Here is a 26,483-nt window from a genome sequence, read left to right as displayed (position 1 = left end):
TTTAGAGTGGCTTGCCGGGGTTGCTTGTCCTACCACATTCATGTGGTTTGGGCGCGGTCACTTCTGGTTTAACTAGGCTTTGCTAGTTTCAGTTGTGAGGAGGTGTCGGCAATTTTGCCGACAGCCGTTCTGCGGGGATGCCAGTGACGTATCAAAAGCAAATATCACTACAGTCAAATCTCAATATAACGAATCACACAGGATCGCCAAAAATTGTTCATTATTCTAAAAGGTTGTTATGGTGAAAGCCCCAAAACTAATCATTCCACCCATCAACCCATCAGTTCATAAGTTGTCGCCATTTGAGCTATCCACAAAAACATTGCTGTTGGCTCTCGGCCGGAGCTGTTGCTATATTCCATAGGTTCCGCTGCCATGCACCACCGAAGCACCGTATAGTAAGAGTGATGCGTGCAAAGCAGAAGTGGGGGCGCTGAGAAAATACAGTAGAACCCCGCTGTTACGTTCCTCACTGCTGCGTTTTCCCGGCTGCTACGTCGTTTTCATCCGGTCCCGGCATAGCTTCCATAGGATCCAATGTATAAGGAACCCCGCTGTTACATAGTAGCTGTGAAAATGATCCCGCATGATGCGTCGCAACTTAGCCCCCCGAACCCGCCTGGACTAAAGTAGGCAACGCGCTCCAACCGCCATTTTGGCTTTTGACGAGTTTTAGCCAGGCTTGGCTATGGAACTGGCTGCAAGAAGCCGCACGCCAGTTCCATAGCCAAGCCCGGCCAAGCGCGGCCAAACCTCGCCAAAAGCCAAAATGACAGTCACATACGACCATGGAGGAAGGAAACTTGCATACGACGATTACGTTGCCGTGGATGCTGTCGTCGTGACGTCAGAGTGTCAGCATCGCCGAGATCGTTGGGAACTCGGTCGCGAGTGAAGCCACAGACTGCGATGCACGAGCCGCATAATGCCGGGGAGTTGCCAAATCCTAGCTTTGGAGAAGCCGTCGCGGCTCTGGACCTCCTCCGCAGGTACGTCGCACCTCACAGCGACGCTGACAGCAATGCGGCCTTCCAGGCTATTGAGAAACGTGTGGTGATTTCTAGCGAGCGAAAGAAACGGCAAGCCACCATTCTGGACTTCTTTTAGGTCCTAAGCGCACTCTGTGGAAATAAATTGTCTATAGTTGAAGCTGCACTTTTTTTCATTCATTTTCGAAGCTTTCCTCACTGTTACGTTTTCCCGGCTGTTAGGTTTTTTTTCCCCGGTCCGGTGAAAAACGTATGAACGGGGTTCCACTGTACTGACAAAAGGGAAGCTCCATATCGCTTCCAAAGTGCAATGTTTCTTGTTTGTTTTCACATTTATTGCTGTGGACACAGCAACTGCCTCACTCGAGGTGGACACCTGAACTAGTCCAAAGTGCAAGTGCACGTAAACCACGCTGTCGGAAAGTGCAAAGTGGGACTGTGTGGACTCCTCATGAATACGGAGGTTACGTTTGCCAGCACGCGCTGCTATTACAGCCGCAGAAAGAAGGGTGAAAGAAGGAAGCGACATGCCTTCGTTGCCGAGCCATGCTTGCTTGGGCAGAGCAAGTGCTCGCGAAACCCAGTGCATCGTCGGGTTTGGAATATTTTAATTTAATTTCTTTTTTGAGCGGTTCTTTGAACTGGTGCATCGCGGTGTCCGCTTTCTGTGCCTGGGCGTCTGCTAGCCTACTGTTTCGGCTGCCGTGAAAGATACACGGAAGTTTAAGAATCTCCAGATTTCAGAATATTAGTTCGTAGTACTGTGGTGTTGTCAACATGACATGGAGACTGAGTACCAGTCGTTATTCTGAAAAGTTCAGTATTAGGAAGTTTTTAGTACTGAAATATTTTTGCATTGCTACTTACATTACATTTTTACATTACTACTACCCACTGAACATCACAGCCCCAACGCTGTAGCAGAAATCTTCCTTGCGGAAGTGCTTGCTTCACACCTAAGTTGTAGCCGACGGCTGCTTGCCAGTTCTATGTTTCACGGTCCAAGCTTCATGCAGCTTCTTGTCGTGTGTAGGTGTGAAGGCTGACACCGAGCTCTATTGCGTGTGTCCGGCACTGTGGCACCAAGCGGTAGCCCACCATGTTAGACGCCTTCATAGGCAGCCACTACCTATTATAGTGCTTTCAAGTGTTGACCAGCAGACACCCGAAGCAAGAAAACCTCCCCAATTAATCAGAACTGCAATGCAGGTGGGACTTCAAACTTTTGTTTTCAGCTGGCTTCGGCGCTTCTGAAGCAGCCGGCGCGGCTGCTGTGTTTACGCGATCCTTCATACCATGTCACGCCGACGGCAGCGGCAGCATTTCCAGTGGTGGAGCTTGCTCCCAATATAGCCACCTGCAGCGGCAGCTTCACCACAATACTTGCCCGCCCGTCACATGTGAAAATGCCGGCACACACTCTGCTTGTTATTCTGATAAGCAAATGTTCTTTGGCGTCATCGCACACTGCACGCATAGCTATCCCTGCCAACCATATTCACCTGTCCTTGCCTATCTGTTTTACAGTGTGTGGGGTGTAGTGCAGTTTGTACCATACTGGGTGCATTTAGTAGGCAATAATCAAAACGCGTCACATTTCACTTTGGCGCCATCCAGTGTTGCCCACCAGCTCATATTCGTTTCGGTTTCCTTTCGTTACCTTAGAACGCTACGCGATAGGAAAACAACAAAACATGCCATGGGCCACTGAAGCCCCACCAGCTAGACGTGCACTGGCATCTCTTGCCTTGTGCTCGGTGATTCACGCAACGCTTCACATCTAGTAGATGTCAACTACAGTTGAGTTTTGAGTCACTTTGGATTGTATGTTCTCTCGATTAGTACATTTTTTCTTGTATTTTTTTCCAAGACATATGAACGAGGTTCTATTGTATCTCGTCGCAAAAGTCTAGAAATCTAACTTTGACCTTCATTTTATTCTTTAATAATCGGCCTATTACTATAAATTAACATAAGTATAATTCTGAATCAACACCTACCAGTCTGGAGGGATTTAGTGTTTCTATTTAGTGTCTACAGGCACCGCCTTGCCGGCCTCTTGAGGTCAGGCCAATGAGCGCTGTTCCTGTCCTGAACTGCTTGCGTCTTGCTCTCTTCCAGCCGGACTCGGAGGAAGGCAACGAAATGGTTTTCTGCGACCAGTGTGACCTGTGTGTGCACCAAGCCTGCTATGGCATCCAGCGGATCCCGGAAGGTTCGTGGGTGTGCCGGACCTGTGCCCTGGGCATACGGCCACCCTGCGTGCTGTGCCCCACCAGAGGTGGTGCCATGAAGAGCACACGGTCAGTGAAGTGGGGCTAAGTGTGCCATAGATGTGCGTGATTTTAAGTGATTACTATTTAACCTCGCTAGCAGGTTCTTTGTGAATGTGTTTTCTTGGTTGTGAGTGATTTGTGAAGGATCACCACCACTCTTCGTATCTATTCCTACACACTGATGATAATAAAAAAAGCAGCCATTGGCTATATTTCTCTGAACATCATGACTAAGCAGTGCCTCCGCCTAGAAGCGAATATTGAAGAATCTCATCGCTGATGGAGCAGTCGGGCCATATAATGGCAGAAAAACTATACTAATGCTCTGTATTAACCCTTTCAGGTGTTACTTTATCCTGTTGATTGAAAACTTACTACATTTTTTGCATCTTCAGTATTGTGGAAAGTGTACAACTGTAGAAAAGATGAAGAATTTTCAATTCTTTAGGGAGTTTTGTCAAGTGTGCAGAATAGGGACCCCCCATGAAAACTCACTACAGGAATATCAAATGTGAGACATCAACTATGTGGTGTTTTGAAAAGCTTGAAAAGCACTTATTCAGACACTTGAAGATTATGCCTGGGGCATGACGTGAAAATTAATGAAAGAAATGAACCTGCTACATACGTCATACTGACACAGTAAAAAAACACCCAACCATCTACCTTCCCAGTCATTTTGCTAAAACATTTTGCACATGTTATTTAATATTGCATCACAATTCCAATCGTAATTGTTTCAAGATATATGCAACACATATTAAATATTGTTACTTTCATCAATGCTTTTGCTGTTGATGCACTATCTTGGTTACAGTTGCACATTGGGCTTGTTGGTATATCATGATGGAGGCAAAAGGCGTAGCATGTCAGAAACAGGACAAAAGAAGAACACAGGCGACACATACGTTTGACACTACAGTCAAATCTCAACGAATCTACAACGAATCTTAAGGGACCGCTAAAAATCTTTTATTTTGAAAAATCATAATATTGCAAAAATCTGATTCTAATGCAAAATTGTAAATGCAACAAAAGCAGTCGCCTGCCTTTGCTGAGAACACATCTGCAAACGTGTTAATGTGTAAAAGCACAGAAAAGAGCACTGAGTATTCGGAAATGAATGCATGTTTATTTGAAGAAATGTTTCAATCCCCCACACCTTTGCAATGTCAATTTGCTTTCTTCCAGTGTCCACTTGAGAAAGAATATCCACCTTTTCTTGCAAAGAGAATTGCCTCCGCTTTTTTCTTTTTCTTTTTTCATGCTGCATCCAGAGCTCATCGCGAAAGTAGAAACGAACGTGTAATGTTTAAAGCGAGCCAAACAGCCCTCTGACAAACCTGCCGAGCTACCCGGTTGGCGGAACAAAGACGGCGAGGGCCAGCGAGGCGTAGGCAATGCCTACAGTGCAAATGCGCGTTTAAAGAAGGGCAAGAGCATAGAGAAATATAGGCAAGCATACTGATGATGATGGTAGTGGCACATACGGAGCATTTGTTGTCGTTTGTGCCATTGCGAACAGATTCTTACGTTCGAAATTTGTTATTGGGAAGTGTTATTAAGATACGATGACGATGAAATTTGGTGCGTTATTCTGAAAAATTTGGTATTCTGAAATTCGTTGTAGTGGAAGATTTTTACATTCAACCAATGGGCACTCGAGGGGGGGGGGTTGATTTTCGAAAAGTTTGTTAATTTTAAAAAATCGTTAATCTGAGGTTCGCTCTAATGGGATTTCACTGTATTCACATGTTCTGACTCGAGAGGCGCTATCAGGTTGCTTGGAGCACATGTTCTTTTGCAGGAGTGAGTAGGGTGTATATGTATGCTGTGGTCCCAAATTAAATACTCGTTGAAAGTATCACCTAACATATGTGTCGTCTGTGTACTTCTTTTGTCCTGTTTCTGAAAGATTTAAAACAGCTGTTGCTCCCGCATTCTTCCCAATCATTGTGTTTTTGATTTTGTGAACTACGGGTCGCTGCATCAGATTCATTTCAAATTTTATCCTTGTCATTCTCATGAGAAAGAGATGGGTTGACAGAAGAGTAGAAATTTGGCCTTATTGATATGACGTACTCTGCAAGTGAAGCACAAAAACATGGATGGCAGGGGGTGGGGTATGTTTTGTACCCTCCTGTCCTTGTTTCTTGCACTTCACTTACAGTTCAGTAACGTCTGCTGCCAGGGTAGTTGGTGCATGGATTTTAGAAATGGTTTTTATGAATGGCTTTTATACATGGTTTTTTCGAAATACTTTGCAATATTGAGTGACAGATAAGCGGAAAGCCTGCTGCACTCACTGTAACTGTCTAGCCCGTGACACCTGAGTATTGATCAGCAGCATGAGGAAGGAGGAGAAGGGACGGAAAGATGACGGCGATAGGGAGGAAGAGAGTGTTCTGACCTGATAGCTTTGTTGACGTAAGCTGCTGTGTCAACTGTAAACACACTAAGCAGGAACATTCATTCCCCTCAGGAGTGGCCAGAAGTGGGCTCATGTGAGCTGTGCATTGTGGATTCCTGAAGTTAGTATCGGGTGTGTTGAGAAGATGGAGCCCATTATGAAAATCTCTCAGATCCCGGTGAGTCTTAGCCGATATTTGCTTACTTGTTTATTTTATTTATTGTTTATGTAAATTTGTCTTACATCTGTGCTGTTGTTCGCAATCATGTTTTCCAGCCTAGTCGTTGGGCCCTGACCTGTTGCCTTTGTCGAGAGCGGATCGGCGCCTGCATTCAGTGTTCCGTAAGTGAGGCTTTCTTTGCTCTTTCTTCCTTCTATTTTTTTTCTCTCATCAATTAGAGAGTTTGATAGCTCTAAACTTCGTGCACGTTGTGCCTTTGAGGGACACTTAAGTCAAACACTAAATCAGTTTGAACTGATAAAGCATTCTTTCAAATCTATTTTCATAAATTTCCTGCTTAGAGGTTGATTACCATAAGTGAAAGTGAAGGCTAATCTTTTGAATTTTATGCTGAAACTCAAGCTTAGGCTCTCAGCATAAGTGCTGCTTTTTTCTCAGCAGGTTGCAATTGCCTTCTGCGTCTGTTGTCCTGCTTGTGCCATCACACTTGCAGAAATGACCAGTTCTTTAATTAACAACTGTTTTCTCAGCTGCAGTGGTACCCTGCATGTGAAAAGCATCTCTTAAGGGGGGACACTGCTATAGAAGTAATGTTCATCGTTTCTTTCATCAATATTAATGAAACTTTTCAGCCTTATTGAGATTTCTGTGCCGATTTCAAATGTCTGATTCTTTGTCCAATAGGCCATTTAGCATTTAGTTCCAAAAAGAAATGAAATTCATCATCATCATCATCAGCCTGGTTACGCCCACTGAAGGGCAAAGGCCTCTCCCATACTTCTCCAACAACCCCGGTCATGTACTAATTGTGGCCATGCCGTCCCTGCAAACTTCTTAATCTCATCCGCCCACCTAACTTTCTGCCGCCCCCTGCTACGCTTCCCTTCCCTTGGGATCCAGTCCGTAACCCTTAATGACCATCGGTTATCTTCCCTCCTCATTACATGTCCTGCCCATGCCCATTTCTTTTTCTTGATTTCAACTAAGATGTCATTAACTCGCGTTTGTTCCCTCACCCAATCTGCTCTTTTCTTATCCCTTAACGTTACACCTATCATTCTTTCCATAGCTCGTTGCGTCGTCCTCAATTTGAGTAGAACCCTTTTCGTAAGCCTCCAGGTTTCTGCCCCGTAGGTGAGTACTGGTAAGACACAGCTATTATACACTTTTCTCGTGAGGGATAGTGGCAACCTGCTGTTCATGATCTGAGAACGCCTGCCAAACGCACCCCAGCCCATTCTTATTCTTCTGATTATTTCCGTCTCGCGATCCGGATCCGCCGTCACTACCTGCCCTAAGTAGATGTATTCCCTTACGGCTTCCAGTGCCTTGCTGCCTATTGTAAATTGCTATTCTCTGCCGAGACTGTTAAACATTACTTTAGTTTTCTGCAGATTAATCTTTAGACCCACCCTTCTGCTTTGCCTCTCCAGATCAGTGAGCATGCATTGCAGTTGGTCCCCTGAGTTACTAAGCAAGGCAATATCATCAGCGAATCGCAAGTTGCTAAGGTATTCTCCATTAACTCTTATCCCCAATTCTTCAAAATCTAGTTCTCTGAATACCTCCTGTAAACACGCTGTGAATAGCATTGGAGAGATCGTATCTCCCTGCCTGACTCCTTTCTTTATTGGGATTTTGTTGCTTTCTTTATGGAGGACTACGGTGACTATGGAGCCGCTATAGATATCTTCCAGTATTTTTACATACGGCTTGTCTACACCCTGATTCCGCAATGCCTGCATGACTGCTGAGGTTCCGACTGACTCAAAAGCTTTCTCGTAATCAATGAAAGCTATATATAAGGGTTGGTTATATTCCGCACATTTCTCTATCACCTGATTGATAGTGTGAATATGGTCTATTGTTGAGTAGCCTTTTCGGAATCCTGACTGGTCCTTTGGTTGCCAGAAGTCTAACGTGTTCCGGATTCTACTTGCGATTACCTTAGTAAATACTTTGTAGGCAATGGACAGTAAGCTGATCGGTCTATAATTTTACAAGTCTTTGGCGTACCCTTTCTTATGGATTAAGATTATGTTAGCATTCGTCCAAGATTCCGGTATGCTCGAGGTCATGAGGCATTGCGTATACAGGGTGGCCAGTTTTTCTAGAACAATCTGCCCACCATCCTTCAACAAGTCTGCTGTTACCTGATCCTCCCCAGCTGCCTTCCCCCTTTGCTTAGCTCCCAAGGCTTTCTCTACTTCTTCCGGCGTTACTTGTGGGATTTCAAATTCCTCTAGACTATTTTCTCATCCATTATCGTCATGGGTGCCACTTGTACTGTATAAATCTCTATAGAACTCCTCAGCCACTTGAACTATCTCATCCGTATTAGTAATGATATTGCCGGTTTTGTCTCTTAACGCATACATCTGATTCTTGCCGATTCCTAGTTTCTTCTTCACTGCTTTTAGGCTTCCTCCATTCCTGAGAGCATGTTCAATTCTATCCATATTATACTTCCTTATGTCAGCTGTCTTAGGCTTGTTGATTAACTTCGAAAGTTCTGCCAGTTCTATTCTAGCTGTAGGGTTAGAGGCTTTCATACATTGGCGTTTCTTGATGAGATCTTTCGTTTCCTGCGATAGCTTACTGGTGTCCTGTCTAACGCAGTTACCACCGACTTCTATTGCACACTTCTTAATGATGCCCGTAAGATTGTCATTCATTGTTTCAACACTAAGGTCCTCTTCCTGAGTTAAAGCTGAATACCTGTTCTGTAGCTGGATCCGGAATTCCTCTATTTTCCCTCTTACCGCTAGCTCATTGATCAGCTTCTTATGTACAAGTTTCTTCCGTTCCCTCCTCAAGTCTAGGCTAATTCGAGTTCTTACCATCCTGTGGTCACTGCAGCGCACCTTGCCAAGCATGTCCACATCTTGTATGACGCCAGGGTTAGCACGGAGTATAAGGTCTATTTCATTTCTAGTCTCGCCATTCGGGCTCCTCCACGTCCGCTTTCGGCTATCCCACTTACGGAAGAAGGTATTCATGATCCTCATGTTATCCTGTTCTGCAAACTCTACTAATAACTCTCCCCTGCTATTCCTAGTGCCTATGCCATATTCCCCCACTGCCTTGTCTCCAGCCTGCTTCTTGCCTACCTTGGCATTAAAGTCGCCCATTAGTATAGTGTATTTAGTTTTCACTCTACCCATTGCCGATTCCACGTCTTCATAGAAGCTTTCGACTTCCTGGTCATCATGACTGTATGTTGGGGCGTAGACCTGTACAATCTTCATTTTGTACCTCTTATTAAGTTTCACAACAAGACCTGCCACCCTCTCGTTAATGCTATAGAATTCCTGTATGTTACCAGCTATATTCTTATAAATCAGGAATCCAACTCCTAGTTCTCTTCTCTCCACTAAGCCCCGGTAGCACCGGACGTGCCCACTTTTTAGCACTGTATAGGCTTCTTTCGGCCTGCTAACTTCACTGAGCCCTATTATATCCCATTTACTGCCCTCTAATTCCTCCAATAGCACTGCTAGACTCGCCTCACTAGATAACGTTCTAGCGTTAAACGTTGCCAGGTTCATATTCCAATGGCGGCCTGTCCGGAGCCAGTGATTCTTAACCCACTGCTGCGTCGCAGGTCTGACCGCCGCCGTGGTCAGTTGCTTCGCAGCTGCTGGGGACTGAGGGCCGGGGTTTGATTGTTGTGTTCATATAGGAGGTTGGGGCCAAGTACTGCACCAGGGTGGCCAATCCTGCTCTGATGAGGGAGTGCGTTACCGGTTCTGGTCACCGGGATCAGGCCACACCCCAGGCCTGTTTGTGCAATTTTATCAACACGCGGATTTTTTTTTTTTAATCCGGTGGAAAATTGCCGGCACCGGGATTCGAACCACGGACATCTTGCACGCGAGGCGGGTGTTCTACCTCTACGCCACCGCTGCATCTTCTGATTAACAATGAAATTCATTGTTAATCATTAGCAGAAACAATAGAAAAATAACCGCGCTACAAAAATTCATATTGGCACATGCCTAGGTACTAGAAAACATAAACACAATGGTAGGAATACTTTTTTTATATAACAAGTTTTAGTATTTCTATAACAATTTAATCTTTACTGTTCCAAGTGCGGGTGCCCTACTGTCTGATTTAAAGCAGAACTGAAAATTTTTAAAGCATAAATTCTGAAACCTGTTCTTACCATTGTGTGCTTTGCACACTCAGCTGCGAGCCACAACAAAAATTATGGTTCTGCCTGCCTTGAAGGCAGAGATATCGTGCCCGCAAATCAGCAAAAAGTCTTTAAAAATCGGGTGTTTTGAGAAAACAAAACACAAAAAAAGAAATACATTCACTTTTAATCAAAAGTGCAAAAAAAGATTTTGCGATATTTTGCAGTGAAAGCTAAAAGCCACCAGGGATGTAGTCGCTGTGACTACGGCCACCCAAATGTGGCAAAAACATCGTTTTATGCCATTAGTCGATTCCCAATGGCTTGCATCACATGCGTGGCAAGATCGTTCACAACGAACGGTTTGCACCTCTGGTTGCTGTTCACGTGGCATGAGCTCCACGCCGACACGACATCACCGCAGCATGCGCACATGATAACGATCTTTATGGCGAGGCCACATTCCTACTGTGATGCTACCGCCATACACCTTGCACTTGACAAACGACATCAGTGCGTTCGCGGAGTCGAAACTGACAATAGCAAAGCCTGCCTCGGTGTCGACTGGTGCGGCCGCAGCGTTGTTGGTGTGAGTGAGGAAATCCAACTTCCACTTTAATGCTCGTATTGAAGCAAGAACTTGAAGCTCTTTTTGGGCATTCATCTCCCTCTGCAGCAAATGTGCATGCCGCAGCACTGCAGTGTTACGCTGAACGCAGCCACTGTCTGGAACACTTTTACTCATTGGTAAGCTGGCTAGGCCTACTTTAGCCCGTCTGGGACTTTGGAATCACTAGCGACTGGCGGCGGACTATTCTTGATGTCTTCCTGAAGGAATGGAACGCTTTTAAAAGTTATAAGCTGATCACTTCTTCTCTTTGCTGAACTTGTGCCCCTTGGCGAACTTCTCCGGTGGATCGGACATTGTTGCGCACTTGTCACAAACCTACGAAACGCGCCGTCACATCGCCTGCGGAGTAGAGCAGACGACAGGAACCTAGTGCAGCCAATCACAGCACACGTCTCTGGTCACGTGTGCAAGTCGATGAATGGGATTGCGCATTTGGACTTTTTTTTTATCCCCGGATTTCAACGTCACTGGCGAGCCGGCAGAGCCACTTTTGACGGGAAATTCAAATATGAAAGCTCCTCTTTTCATCACATGCGTAGAAATAGACCAACGCGCCGCAGTAAATAGAGTTGTCTTTGTGCGGAATTCAGCTCACAGTGATCTTATAATTTGATATTGTGGGTAAAATGCTCTTCTGTGACACAGGAAACATGGCGAAGTAAAGGATAGTAGCTGTAGGTATTGAAAATGTCATTTTCAAAAAATTGAGTTTTTTTTTCACCTCAAAGAGCTGTATCCCCCCTTAACTGTTCTTGCAGGTGAAGGCTTGCAAGCGGGCTTACCACGTCACTTGTGCGTTTGAGAACGGCCTTGAAATGAAAGCCATCATTGATGAAAACCCTGATGATGAGGTTAAGCTCAAGGTAAGTTTTCTCTTTGTGAAACTATGCACTTGTGACCCTAACAAAAGGGAGAAGTTATTATGCTTGTCTCTTACTGGGAAAAGGAGGAGGGTACCAAACACTTTCTTTCAGTGGCAGGGTTTCTATAGCACCCTTTCTTTCATGTAATCATTACGAAAAATTAAGATGTCAATGTGCAAAGTAAAAGTGCAGAGAAAAGCAGAGGTCTTGTCAAACTGGCACATGAACAACTTTTTATCGCGGTCCTTGCTTCTTTTTCAATTCTGTAAAAAATGCTAATAAATATACCGTATTTACCTGATTCTAATTCTCCCCTGAACCTAATGCGCACCTAATGTAATATTTACGGGTTTAAAGTAAGAAAATAAAAGTGCACCTGGAAGGCACCCTTGAACCACCCCTCGGGCTTCCTGAAGAAACACAGGCCTCAGGTAGCACACGCTGCTGTGAACATCTTGGCCAAATTTTGCAATCGTGCATGACACGTGAATCTCGCAAGTGAAGCGGGAAGTCACCTTTTCTCAAGCTGCTCTTTTCAATAGAAGCCTGCTCCTCACTCTTTTCCGGGTGCTTTATTTCATAATGCAGTTGAACCCACTTATAACAATCTATCAATTGTAATGACCACATTTCAGTGCATTTACAATTTTCCGACCCTACTTGCGGAACCTGCTTTTAGATATACCGTATTTACTCGCATAATGATCGCACTCGCGTAATTATCGCACCCCTGAATTTTGTTGTCAAAATTTGATTTTTTTATTTCCCGTGTAATGATCGCACCCCGAACTTGCCACAGCGATATGTCGTGTGCCAAGTCTAGCTAATTATGATCGCGCTTACCATCTGTCGAATGCTACGCGAACGACTCTTCAAGAAAAACCAAGCGGTCAGCACGCACCAAACATTCTTAAGTGGATGCCTCATTTCATTACTTTCATCACTTTCCGCACTTCCATTACAAAAACAGGTACAACCAAACTTGCCTTTATTATGTGTAGGCTTTATAATGGTTGTGGTCAACAACAACAACAAAAAGGCACCTTTCGATTCTTTTCATCTGCATTCGTGGGCACGCAACAAATCGCGAGCGGCAATGATAGTAGCCACGTTTACACTGATACATTAAAAGTGTACCTTATTCATACGCCAACGCTTGTAACACAGCTAAAATATTCACCCACCCTTAGCGCAGACGTGCGGTATCAGGATAGTAGTGAAGACAGATGCCGCAGTTTCCGCAGCATGCCCGCCATGTGTTTCTATGTCACTGGCAGCTAAGCGCGCCCATCTGTTTCTGCCCCCTCAAAGTGGACATGGCTACACTATTGTCGCAAACTTGTCGATATTAACGATTCTATTATTCATTACTGATACGGAAGAAACTGTTTCAATGCATGTAATGTACTCACGAAAAGAAGAAAAAATCGCGTTCAGCGCGTTCGGTTTGCTCTGCCGGCCGCCATTTTTGTTTTGGTGTCCCGCAGCAAACGCGGGACGGGAAAAAATTTTTTTTTTCGTGGGAAATTTAACACGCGTAATGATCACACCCCTGAATTTGCGTCAGTTTTTCTGACAAAAAAGTGCGATCATTATGCGAGTAAATACGGTAACAAACATTTTTTTAAATCGCCACACCGCTACAACGAAGGCTTCCTACCCTGTCACGGTAAAAAGAGGGCACATATGAAGTGCCAAAGGACGGAAATGCAACCAAACTGGGTCCAACCGCAACGACGATACGGCTTTCGAGATAAGTGAGCGACTGTCTCGGGCCGTTTTGAAAAGCAGCGTAGATGGTCACTCGTGTTTACCCATCTTCAAGGCACGCCTCCAGGGTGGATACGTGCCGCGTATGTACAGCATAAACAGCATGGTGTGGGGCGAGCACCGGTGTGATATTGGGTGCCACGACTGAAACACTGAATGGAATACTGAAATGGAATAAGTAAATAAATAAATAAATAAATAAATAAAAGGAAATAAAGGAAAGAAGAAGAAAGAAAGAGAAAAAACTCAAAGAAGCCAAACTAAGTGTTGTTGCCTATAGCTTGAAATTTAGCATAGCGAATAGATTCCAAAGCTCCCTTTGAAACGTTTATGCTTATTGGTTGCAATGTCTTGAAATTATGGATAAGGCAAGATTCTCTGTATTTTCTTTCTCGTTCAGAGCGGAAATATGACTGTAAGATACAGAGTTTAAGTTCATCAAAATTATGACTTGGTTGGTTGAAATGCTTGGCCGACGGCTTTGGGAAGCTTTTTAGCTGTGTCCGCCTGATGTCCGTTTAATCTCGCGTTCATTGGTTGTGCCGTTTCACCAATATATTGTTTCTTACAGAAGGAACATTCAAGTATGTAAATTATATCCGAACTTGTACAAGTGAAGCTAGATTTGACTTCGTGTGTATAACTATTTGCAGTGCTTTTAACTTTAATGTCACTTTGAAAGTGCGTACAGGTTTTGCATCTGGGGTGACAACACGATTTTATTACGGGGGAATGATGTTGGCTGACTTTTGCGTGCACTAACATGTCTTAAAGTTCCAGTTACGGCGATAGGTAACCCTTGGTACATCTGGGAACGCTTTTACTTAATAATATTGCGTGGTATTTTCATAGGATGTTGTTTGTGTTTGGGAGTGCATTAGAATATTTTGTTATAAAGGCTGGCGCTCTGTCAGATTCTGGTGTAGGCTGTTTCTTCGCTAATTCAGATACTCTCCAATCTTGACACGACATCATAAGCTCTATCAAGAGGAACTTGTGGATAGTTTCTTTCCGCTATCGTTGTTTTTAAGGTCATTTAGGTGGTGGATATAATTGTGGTCTTCACTGCAGATCCTTCTTATTCATTTCGCTTTTTCGCCATAAATTCCTTGCTTGCAGTGTCGTGGGTGATGACTGTTGTAGTCTAAATGTTGCTGGCTGTCCGTAGGCTTCCGGTAAAGTGTTGTTCTCAGTTTTCCGTTTTCTATGTAGACCGTCATGTCGAGGAAGTTGATCTGACTAGGAGAGTGGTGAGCAGTAAATTTAATACTCTGCCCTTTACACTAACATACCCATGAGTGAAGGAATTGAAGCCGTTTCCAAATCTATTGCAATTAATCCCCAAGCCACGCACGCTCCTGAAGTTTACCTGTCACTCCTCAGGTTAGTTCTCACGCTCAACTATTTCGAATATGATTCTATTCACTAGCTGCAGACTTTCGTCACTAGCATGGGAACACCATTCGCTCCCACGTGTGCGAATATCTTCATGGGACAACTTGAAGCGAACCTGTTGAAATCCTACCCTTTAAAACCGCGCACCTACCTTCGTATGATTGACAGCATATTTATAATATGGCAACGCTGTACAAGCATGTTAACCAACCTAATTAGCCCTTTCTATATCTTTCACCCGAGTATTTTAGTTATTCTTAAACTTGCGCATGGCAGCGGCAGTCGAGTGACTTTATTTACAGTAAACATTAAGCTTAACCATTTTAGCTCAACCTCCATAACATCAAGCTGTTGCACTGATTCTCAAGAGTAAGCACAGCACAGTAGTTGAATAGATTGACACATAGTTGCTTGGTATATATTCATGAATTCAGACAAATTCTCTGTTATCAAATCCCAGTAGCCAGCCTGAAAAATTCAGCATGAAAAACACCGCTAGCGATTTATTAGAAACATGACAGCGAGCACTCCTCTATTGCAAACCCAATGCATATCCCGAGGACCCGATGCATATCCCTTGTCGTTGAACATACAGTTCATCGTTAAAAGAAATAAAAGTAGACTTTAAGTAAAATTCTAATAAAACCATAAAATTGTCAATGGAAATGCCCACTCATTGATTTTATGCGCGCTAAATTATTGCTGCTAGTGTCTGCGCAGCATCTGGACACCGCAGTTGTGAACCTGAAACTCCCACGAAAGCAAGTCTGCATTTCTGACTATTTCAGTGCATCTAATGCTTGATGTTCTGTTTAGAGGTATAAATGAATGTCTCATTTTTCACAGCCTACTTTATACAATGTCTATCTTTTAGCGCAAGTGGCAAATTTAGTTTCGGAGCTACAAAGGTACGTTCGGCTGCTTTTTTTATGGCAGTCCAGATATAGCGATGATCGGCTATAACGATCAGATTTTTCGTTCTTCTTGATATCGTTATAAGTGGACTGCACTGTAGTATGTATATTTGTAATTACTTGTTTGTACCTCATTTTGGATAATAAAACATAAGGGCAAAGACTTTCTGATTTACCCTAATAAGTTATTCAGGCGATGCCTACCATGTTTAAATTTAAATTATAATTGAATAATCAAAACCCTCTAGTATTTGCAAGAAAACACTTTCTATGCAACTATCATTAGAATCCAGACGCAGCTAGCGTTGCCTGTGAAAACTGGCCCCGTTGTCTCTATGGAAATCTCACCGACTTGGCAAGTTCCTCAGTTATGTGCCCCTCTTGTTCTGCCACAGTCGTACTGCCCTAAGCACAGCAAGAAGAAAGAGGTGCACCGAAAGGAGGCGTCGTCGGATGACTCGGACAAGAAGGCAAGCCCCGTTTCCCGGGAAGGCCACCACCAACGGGATGCTGAGGTCAGCAACGAGGAGAAGGAGAGCGCCCGACTGGCCAAGTATGACTTCCTGCATCTACGTGCTTACAGAACTGAGATAAATGTGCAGTGAAAAGTAGGGCAAGGTGTCTTCAATTAAAATTTTGAGCCGAATGACTAGATGTTCATTAAATATTTATTTGTTGGTCTGTTATGGAGGTATTCATTTCTTGTAGGCATATATTATTTAACTAGAAGGGAATAAATGTTGTCTACATCAAATAAATAGAAATGTCTGGGTACCCTCAGTTTCTGATTATTTCTGTATGAATGGGCACTCCACCAGCTGTATTGCTCCAAACAGTGTTCTTGCCCTGCGCTGCCAGATTCTGTTAAAGCAAACCACGTGATGTCCAACACCCATAGTGTTTATTTCACATTGTCTTCCATCTTTAGTGCTGCATATATATGCCATGTAATTCAAGCAATTGACTAGCACACACCTTCTGCTGTTCCTTTGGTGGCCAACCTGCAAGCATCTCTGGCTGTGCAGCTGCTGGCGCTTCCATCTCGAGACCCCACCTCTCACTGTACTGTTTCCATTGGCAACCACAGATGGAGCACTTTTAATGCACAAGCCACACAGCCATACATTTGTTTCAAAAGTGGACTGTCTAAACAGTACAATAGCCAGGAAAATAAGCCAGGCAGAGTAAGTCTTTTATCAGGCTGTCAAAAGCTTGTGGCAAAGGTAGGATTTATCCCACAGCTCTTAGGTATGTCTTTTTGTGCTATCGCATCAGGCTCGGTACTTCCTGCGCTGCATTTTGAATGCAAGAACTAAAGTCATGATGACAAAGGCTTACTTGCCTCATTTGGACTGTTTCTACTAATCAACTTGAACTTTATAACACATATTGTTGGTTAAGCTGGATAAATGTCTATCGATTGCCCAGGCCTAGGGGAAGCCATTACTCTTTCATTAAAGGTTGCCAATGACCCTGACAGCACACAGTCTTCAAATGCTGCAATAAGCAATGATCGCTTCATGAACGCACCATACTTGCTCGAATATAGGTCGAACACGAATATCGGTCGACCCCTACATATATTGAACTCATGAGAAACAAAAAATAATGATTTGAATATAGGAGGACCCATACCTTCTCAGAAAAGTGGAAAACTTTGAACATGACACACCTATACTTGCTGTAATCGCTGCTGCTAAACCTCTATAGTCGATGCAACAAGCTGCATCCTCGTTAGATGCTTCGCGGGCATCCTTGGCAGCCCAAACGACGTCATCCCTTGGTGCCGTTGAGTGTGTTGCATATGCAGCATTTCTTAAAGCCAGTCTCGATAATCTCCTGACTGGCTTTATGGCGTGTGCAACAAAGGAACTCCCTTAGTTCGGTACTATTACCGGCTTTGTTCAAGAATATAGGTTGATTCTCTAGTCAAGAGTACAGGTTCATAGCTCATTTTGGGTATCATTTCTGAAAAAAAGATAGGTCGACTTATATTTGAATAAATATGGTAGTGCAATTTCCTCAGTGCTTCACCCACATGGTGTATAATAAATGTGTCTTCGCTGCTCCTGTTTCTTCGTTTCAGGATTCAGGCTATTGAGGCTGAGTTCTACAAGCATGTCAGCCTGAAGGAGACTGCCGAAGCCATGTCCACAGACAGTGTAGTTGTCGACTTCGTCTTCAATTTCTGGAAGCTGAAGCGCAAAGTATGTCTCCTGTCCTCTCTTTGATTCTTCTTGGTGCCCTTTATGATTGCCCTGCTATGAACAGCTGGCATGCTTTGGATTGAATTGATGGCCACTTACCTTTTTCGGCGCTGTTTTTGACAGCTGTCTTGTTCCATGTGGTGTGCCACACATGGTTTTCTCTCAGTCTTTACATTATGCACTGTGGGACAAGACTACCTTATTTACAGTGAAACCTCGTTACTATGAACATCACATTAACAAACTTTTCAGATTAATGAACTTTCCAGAAATCCCCTGCTGGCATATGGTTTCAACGTACAAATATTTCAGTACCACGAACTTCAGAATTACGTTCGTTATTCAGTTTCTGTGTCATGTTAACCACGCCTCAGTACTACTAATATTGCAAAATCTGGGGATTCTTAGATTTCCATGTGCCCTTAACAGCAGTCAAAACAGTAGGCTAGCAGATGACAAGGCACAGAAGGTGGATGCCACAGTAGACGGGTTTGGAAAACCTGAGATGGCACTCAATAAAAAACACTGGAGATAATTTTTTTCATCTATTGTTGAGGCGACGACAATTGGGTTTTGCGAGCATCTGCTCTGCACAGGCAAGTTTCACCTAGCAATGGAGTCGCATCTCTTCCATTTTTCGCCCTTCTTGCTGCGCATGCCTTTTTCTTTCGTGCTTTCTGTGGCCCTACCAGCTACGTGCGTGGAGAAATGCAAACTTTGTACTCGCGGGGATGCCATACGGTTGCACCCTCAGGATGGTGTCGTTTACGCACGCTTGCGCTTTGGAATAGTTCAGGTGTCCGCCTCGAGTGAGACAATTGGGTTGTCCACGACAAGGACTGTGAAAAACAAACAAACAAGAAACATTGCTCTTTGGAGGTGACATGGAACTTCCTTTTTGTCAGTAGTTTTCTCAGCGTCAGCTTCTACTTTGCGTACATCATTCTTTCTATACGGTGCTTTGGTAGTGCGTGGTGGCGGAATCTATGAAAAGTAGCAACAGTGCGGTCCGAGAGCCAACAGCGATGTTTTCGTGGATAGCTCAAATGGTGACAGCTTATGAACTGATGGGTTGATGGGCGGAATAGTTAATTGTGGGGCTTTCACTATGTTGACCTTTTAGAATAACATGATTTTTGGTGGTCCTGTGTGATTCGTTATATCGAGATTTGACTGCACTTGATATTAACACAAGTTTTATTCATGAATTTCATTGCTTGAATTCTACCCTCTTGTCACATTCAAATAAGGGCAAAATTGACCACTTTAAAACTGATATTCTAAATCCTGTGGTTTTTAGCATTAGATTGGCAACCTGTACCTTTACGTCTTGATTTAATCCATAGATAAATTGACCAAAGTCAAAACTGGTTTTTTGTTCGAATCTGTCATATTTTCCATGCTTGGGACGGCTCTAAGGGTTACGGCACTGCAATACCCTGCTGCCTTTCACCCTTTGACTCCATTTTCGTTCATGACATTATGGCATTGCAACACGTTCAATATGACACTCGCTTTAAGGGGGGAGGAGGGGATCAGAATTAACTTTTTTGTTTCTTGACAGAAAGGGCTGAAATTTGGCGCACACACTGCACATTGCAATAAAAAGACAAATCTGAAATTTCATTAGGATATCTTAATTAGTTTTTGTTTTATAAGAATTTATAAGTTCCTTGCTTGTGGAAAGCCTGGCACAGTAACGAAACATGATAGGGAGCAGGGAATACTTTGTATGTTTGCACAGATGTCTAATCTACATCAAGACACTGTTCGATTTTTTTTTTTAAAGCGCTAATAATTTTTTGCTCAACATAACATGCACATGACTGTGCTTCACTGCATGGAGCCATGTAGTAATTGTGAAATAATTAAATAATGGAAAGATAAAGAAACATTTCAAGACTGTCTTTAAGTACAGCACAGCTTGTGGATCACAGCAAAACAAACTGGGCCAAAATCTGTCCAGCCATTGTTGTGCTACGCTTGACAAAAAAAATGCAATTGAGAAAACTGGCTGCAAAGTTTTAACAGCCCTGCAAATTTATTCAAAAGCACCAGGGCTGTAATATTTTGAATCATTGCTGTCAGGCATCTTCTTACACCTTTGCCTCATTGTTTGGTGGGCTCTGGATGCCTTCTTCAGGCGTTCTTTATCCTTTTCTTGTGCCGTCTGGAGTAGTGCATGACCACCATTTTCACTGCCAGACCGAGCCTGGTATCGCAGTGTACACCCACAGAACGCTGTTGGCATCTTGGGCACAGAGTTTTAGCGATCAAAGAGTTCATCGCGGAAACAGGCATAATAATGAACTCACAGTCACAAGGCGCCGAAATTTGTTCTTGGCATTGCTGCTTCCACTCAGTCGCGGACACTGCGCGAAGGGAGTCGCGAACGCTGCGTGCCTGCGCTTCTGCAGTCACCGCTGGCACAAAACGCGGCTCGAGGCGCGTCTGAATCGTGCGATGATTCGTCTGGTGAGCCTTGAGTCACCATACAGTATGTAGCTCGTCAACGGTTGGGGCTCACTCGCAGGCTGCGTGTCCCTGTCGCACGATGCATAGGAAACGCACACCGTCTCTGTCGGCGATGGAGACCTTCGACCCGCGTCGCCTCCAACAACGCGATCTCGGTTGCTGACTCGCGCGGCCGTACGCACAGGTGCGAGAGTCTCCGTTGGCACGTCTTCCGGTGGCTTGGTTATCAGTGTCGATGTCACAGGGCGATTGTCGGCTTCGCTGCTGGAATCCGCGTGTTCAGTCGAGTTCTGCGCTTCTCCCGCTGGCCGCTGCTTTTTCTCGCCGTAGGAGGCTTGCACTTCCGTTTTCCGAAGGCATGCTTCATTTAAAAGTTCTTTTCGAACGGGCGACGATCCATCACTGACCTGGGAGCTTTCATAAATCCGGATTCTGCGCGTGTCAAACGAAGAAACACGCCGGCGTGGTTTTCAAAGCAGACAACTGCGGTCCGCTGTGGTTGCCAGCTTGCCCGCTGCTGCAGCAGCAACCAATGGCAAGACGCCTTTCAGTACGGCAACCAATCGGAGGCCCGCTTTCATCGCAGGGCCCGTGTGACCGCCTCTAGCAGACCCGCGCTTCTTTTGTGTTTGTGTGTTTGTTACAAGATGGCGACGACCGAACAATTCAGAAAGGGAATGGCGAAACTTCGAGCTTTCGAACGATACCAAGATGGCGGCGTTCGGTGGCGGGAAAGACGAGTTAGGGCTCCGCGAACTGTGGTGATTTTACGCGATTTAAAGCTGTTTTCTCGCCCTACGAACTCATAAATTAATTTTTTTCGGGCACTTTTAGTGCGTTTTCAGTTAAACCATTTTGATACAATGTAGATTAGGCATTGCAAATACCGAAACGCGTCGTTGCCAAAAATCGATCTTTTTTTGCTATTTTCGCGATCTGATCCCCGCGTCCCCCCTTAACCCTTTGAATGTTTTTGCCGTACATGTACAGCGGCGGTTTTCTGTCCTGCAAGGTCTTTGCCGTACGGGTACGGTTTCGACCCTCCGTTTGAAATTTCGCGCCATAATGATGATGCGTGCTAACTGCGAGGTGCTGCCACCTCTTAGGACTTACAAGAAGCGTTTGAAATTTGTGCTACCTGCTTTGGGAGATAAGCAGAACTGATTTCTAGCTTCAGCACGTCACGCAGACTGCGACAACACCCCTTTTGCGGTTTCGGTTTCGCCGCGTGATCGCAATGGAGGCGCCCGAAATGTCATTTTTCTCTTTGTCGGCACTCTCTTGCATGGCGGTGGAAGTTGATTTCTATCTTGATTGTGGCGCTGCTATTAGCTTTTTTATCACCGCCGCTCACGAGGTATTCTTGCTCTCAGCAGCAACGCGGTTTCGGTCCCGCCGCATGATCGCAACAGAGGCGCGTGAAACGTGATTTTTCTCTTTGTCTGCATGCTCTCGCAGGGGCAGCGGAAGTTGATTTTTATCTTGATTGGCGCTGCTCTTAGCTTGTTTATCACCACCGCTCACGCTGTATACTCGCTCTCTGCGGCAATGTGCTTACGCGAGAGGGTGCCTCAGACCTGTGCCCCAGGCAGCCGCACGCAGAGAAGGTGTCATGTGTGCGCCAACACAACTCGTCGCTCCAAGAGGAGAACAGGCACGCATTTTAGGTGTGCAGACTGCGATAAGGCGCTGTGTGTAGACCCGTGTTTCAAGGAGTACCACACTCTGAAATACTATTGAACATTTTGCAGTTCTGAGTGATGCCGACATCAAAATACTGTTCCTAAATTTTTTTTACTATTTATTCCCGACGTTATACATTTTGTACATTCAAGATCAGCAATAAAGTAATTTGACCACCTGGGAAAGTTTTTTTCAAAATAATTCGACTCTCAAAGGGTTAAGCAAGTTCCACGTTTTCCCATTGTGCATCTGGCTGTCGGCGGCGTTGCAAATCTCGTTCCACTGTTGCACGCATAGTGCATAGCATAGCACGCATAGTTGGCTGTAAGCGCAGCTGAGTGCATATGCAGCCGCACACCCTGCTTTAGAGGTTATCTGCCACGTGTGCAAAGAGTGGGCATGCCAAGATGGCGTGGCGTCATGCAAGCTGTCTTCCCGTGCGTTTAGTATTGAAGGTTGTGTAATCTCGACTTTCCATGACCCGATGGAACAAGAGGCAGACAAAGGATTTGCTCCCCGCTGCCGGAGCTTTTCATGATAGCATCGCCGCATTGCGGGCGACGCTATCAGCTGCGGTGGCAGAGTGCACGCCAAAGCGTGGCTGGCTTCGCTTAATTCGTACCACCTATGTGAAGGTATCATCGACGTGGCATAAAACTGTATCATTTGTCGCCAATTCCCATCAAAATGACTTGTTTTCTCATTTAAATTTGCTTTTTTCTATTGCCCGATGATTCGGAAAATTCTGCGGCACCTTTCCGTGCAAGAAAAATTGATCAGTGACTGTACTTATTTGCATAAAAGGTTGAATTTCAATACAACGAAATTTCGATATAATGAAGCAAATTGCTAATTTTACCTACTTTGTTATACTATCGTGGTTTAACACTATCACTCAGCGCATGCTGCTTTGTCAAGCCATTTATAAGACACCCGTTGTCCCAGTGAAACAGACCTGAAAGTGATCGACTGAGAATACGAGCCATGCTCTCTGCATGCCTCACATGCAAGGGTCATTTCGCAGTAACTTGCTCAACTGATTGTTTTTCATTGTACTCCTAACAGGCAAACCATGACAAGCCTTTGCTGATGCCATTGAAGGAAGAGACGGATGGCTTGGATAAGCTAGAAGAGAACAGCCTTTACTCGCGTGTCAAAATGTTTGTCCATCTGCGGCAGGATCTGGAAAGGGTACGGTGTCCGTCGTCCAGTCTTCGAAATCTTTTGCATCTTGGCACTACCTCCTGCTTTGTTGCTGCTGCTGCACCTTCGCTTTAGCCTTGATGCTTGGAATAAATGTTTAGCTTTTGGAGTTGGGTTTTTCCTTCTTTGTTTCTGCTGATTTGTGACTCTTTGGTTGCTGCACTGCCTTCATCCCGCATGGTTTCCTAATTACATTCTCTCTTCATGACCTTGTTGGCTTTGCTCCCTTTGGTGGTAGCATTCGCATGTTGCTGGATTTCTTTTTTCCCTATTGGTTGTCTTTCCGTGGCTCTGATGTAATCGAACACCTTGCTACTTCGTTAATTGAGTCTGTCCAACGGAAAAGAATCACAGAGGCAGTTGAAGTCACGTTGCATATCACTGTGAATGAAGCTGAAATCGTGCAGATTGCTGCGACATAGATTTAAGCTGTAGGCAAAGCATTTCTGACATCAGAAATAAGCACAGTTTAACGGTGTGATTTAGGAAGTCAGCATGTCGCAAATTTGTGTCATTGAGTGTAGCAGGTCACGGCATCTACAATTGAACCAATGGTCACAAACTAAATTTTGGGTATAGTAAGCATCATGAAATACATGTAATGTTTAAATAATGAAGCATTGTGAAGAATGAAATTTAAGAAAGTTGGAGGGATGCTGCCCCTTCCACTATAATGTTTCATATAAGAACACTGAAAGTTGGGGGGAAGGGTATTATGGTGCTTGTAGGTATTTAAGTATAGTGTAAAATGATTGCATTAGCATTGGTCGATAATCCAATTATACTATAATATGCTACAGAGCATGGTGCAGGCTAGTCTTCTAGAATAGGGGAACTGAATGGAACACTAATGCAAACACAAACAGTTGCGACACCACCTAGATGTAAAAGTTCGCAATGTGCAAGTAAACCAAGTGTACACCAAATACAAACCTAATCCTATGCTGTATCCGTATACATTAAAAGCTTGTTCATACAATCCCGCTATGTACGGTTTCCCGGTGCCAACGTTCACAGTCAAGAACGCCAAAATGACCCATTAGAGAGACATATTCTGGGATGATCACTTTCGGTGATACTATTGCCTCGGCCATCATTTGTGCACTGATTGGCTGGTAGACCAAAACCGGACGAACTGATTGACTGGTTGAGAACTAAGTCGCGCTAAGGCAATAATATCTCCAAAAGTAATAGTTCGAGAATACATCCCAGAGTTATGCTTATATTTTACTGATTCATACGTCCCCCCCACCCCCACCCCCCTAAAAGAAAATGCTCGTTGCCAACGTTCAGCACATTGCTAAACTGCGATCGTATGATATGTTTTCCGACCGATAGATCCCACATAAACAAGAACAGTAGCTGCCTGCCGCATCAGCGTCCACGCAATACTCGCCCATCCATCTCACGTGAAAACGCTGGAGTGCACTCAGTTTCTTATTCTGGTACCAGCAAATCTCCTCCGGGTTTGTCGCATGCCGCATTCGCAGCTATCGCCACCAACCTTATTGCGATAAGCATCTTCACCTATCTGTTTGAGAGCATGTGGTGCCGTTCGAAGTGTACTGTATGTCTTTAATAGGCGATAACCTAGACACGCTGCCGTTCCCTGCTTATGTCTGAGATTGTATACATTTTCTGGATGATAGATGCCATGCAAACAAGAAAAATTTGGAGCATGCTTAAGCTTCACCTTTAACCCTCTGAGGGTCGATTTGTTTTGCCATATGCGACCGCCCAGGGTCGATTTTTTTATTGCAGACTCCAATTCTTCTTAGGGACTTATTTCGAAAAAAATTTACCGTAATTTTTCTAGGGTGACCGTAAAGCGAGAAAAAAATACGTTGCGTTGGTATATATGTACTCTTCATTCATTAATAACAACACTAAAAAAGGAAATAAACTTATAAGAATAAAAAATTTGATGCATTGTTATAGTTCAAGGCTTTGAAAAATGCACACACGAGAACATTTCGCAACACTCAAATGTTCCTGCTCTTACACTAATATGCACACGGTCGTCCACTTCCAATTTGAACACGGCTCCGCGCGGCCAACGAGGCCGGCGCTCCGCGAAGCGCCGCTCGTGGGCGCCAGGGTAACTAACGCGCCGGCGTACTGGCAGCCACAGGCGTGGCCTCAGCCGCCAGCACACACTAGTGCAGGCGCGCTGTAGCAGACGACGCGGCTGCGGCCACGCTTGTGGCTGCAGTGCGCCGGCGCGTTAGTTACCCCGGCGCCCACGAGCGGCGCTCTGCAGAGCGCCGGCCTCGCCGGCCGCCCAGAGCCGTGTTCAAATTGGAAGTGGACGACCGTGTACATCCATAGCCTAATTGAACTGCGTAGGTGCGCACACTCAAGGAAACTGCGGTTGTGTGCCCGTCAAAAAAGCAAAACATGTGACAAAGTTCCGCTAATCTTCAACTTATCGCCAACCAGAGGCAATTGGTTCTTGCAAGTCTTAAAAAAGAAAAAAGAAAAGCAACGGAAACGCATGCACGGCGGCATCCTTCCTATGCGCACCCCCATGAGCACTAAATGAGCGAGAAACAAGCGGTTGCCCTTTGAGCGATTAGTAACGAGATAGTCGTCAGTTTTGCAAGCGCAAGAAGCTGAAACCACCCGCGAAAACAAAACCCATACCGCCACCCTTCTGCGTGCGCACGAATGCGTGAGCGGTAGTGTATAGACGTGCGGTAGCGAACTAGCGCTGAAACAGACCATGCAACAAAAACAGAGAGAGGGAGGCACGCGAAAAAAATTCTCTGTATTCCCAAATAGTGGCAGCACATGTCGGAAAAGAAAAAGTTATGGAATTGGCACACGTTTTAAACGTGCAGACGGCGCCGTAAATATACGGCATGACCATTTTTGGACTTGTTTGCGGCGCCGTATATTTACTTCATTGACCCTCAAAGGGTTAATAGACGCGATAGCATTCATAGATCCCTGACTGCTTCTAACGCTTACTGGCAACTGCAGCTTATGTAAACATAATGTTTACCGGGAAACGCTGGCGGCGAACGCTATGTATGAAGGCGAGCTTTCCGGTAGAAATGCAACCTCTTGTGTGGGCTGGGATGCGCGGAGGCGAGTACTATCTGGAGGTGTTGCAAGGAACCAGGCTAGCCACTCCGTGAAAGGTAAAAATGCTGGAAAAGGGATTTGTGTTTGAGTTTTCACGTAACTGAACAATGTTTTCTTGTATATTCAAATTACAATTCGACGCTATCATGTCTGTAGATTGAGTGTAAGTTGTACTTTACTTACGCATTTTACTTTGAGAAATTCAATTAGTTCAGTAACTTCTCTGTGCTACATGTAGGTCCTGCATGGTGGGGTATGCGT

General features: G+C 44.6%; 1 protein-coding gene across 4 annotated transcripts in view; it reads left to right on the top strand.

The window, feature by feature from the left end:
• Positions 1 to 26,483, top strand: part of LOC142578686 (uncharacterized) — an 80,003-nt gene that overhangs the window by 32,526 nt on the left and 20,994 nt on the right. For 3 of the 4 annotated variants that reach the window (XM_075688161.1, XM_075688163.1, XM_075688164.1), the window contains exons 10-16: positions 3,111 to 3,292; positions 5,748 to 5,853; positions 5,952 to 6,017; positions 11,384 to 11,488; positions 15,963 to 16,120; positions 17,654 to 17,774; positions 22,998 to 23,123. In XM_075688161.1, the coding sequence (XP_075544276.1) occupies positions 3,111 to 3,292; positions 5,748 to 5,853; positions 5,952 to 6,017; positions 11,384 to 11,488; positions 15,963 to 16,120; positions 17,654 to 17,774; positions 22,998 to 23,123 (864 nt within the window). The remainder of the gene's footprint in view (positions 1 to 3,110; positions 3,293 to 5,747; positions 5,854 to 5,951; positions 6,018 to 11,383; positions 11,489 to 15,962; positions 16,121 to 17,653; positions 17,775 to 22,997; positions 23,124 to 26,483) is intronic. The other variant, XM_075688162.1, reaches the window with a different exon arrangement.

Source organism: Dermacentor variabilis, chromosome 4 (genome assembly GCF_050947875.1).
Source record: "Dermacentor variabilis isolate Ectoservices chromosome 4, ASM5094787v1, whole genome shotgun sequence".
NCBI classification, from domain to species: Eukaryota; Metazoa; Arthropoda; class Arachnida; order Ixodida; family Ixodidae; genus Dermacentor; species Dermacentor variabilis.
The sequence above is the reverse complement of the archived record's forward strand: the minus strand, read 5'-3'. Positions and strand labels throughout refer to the sequence as shown.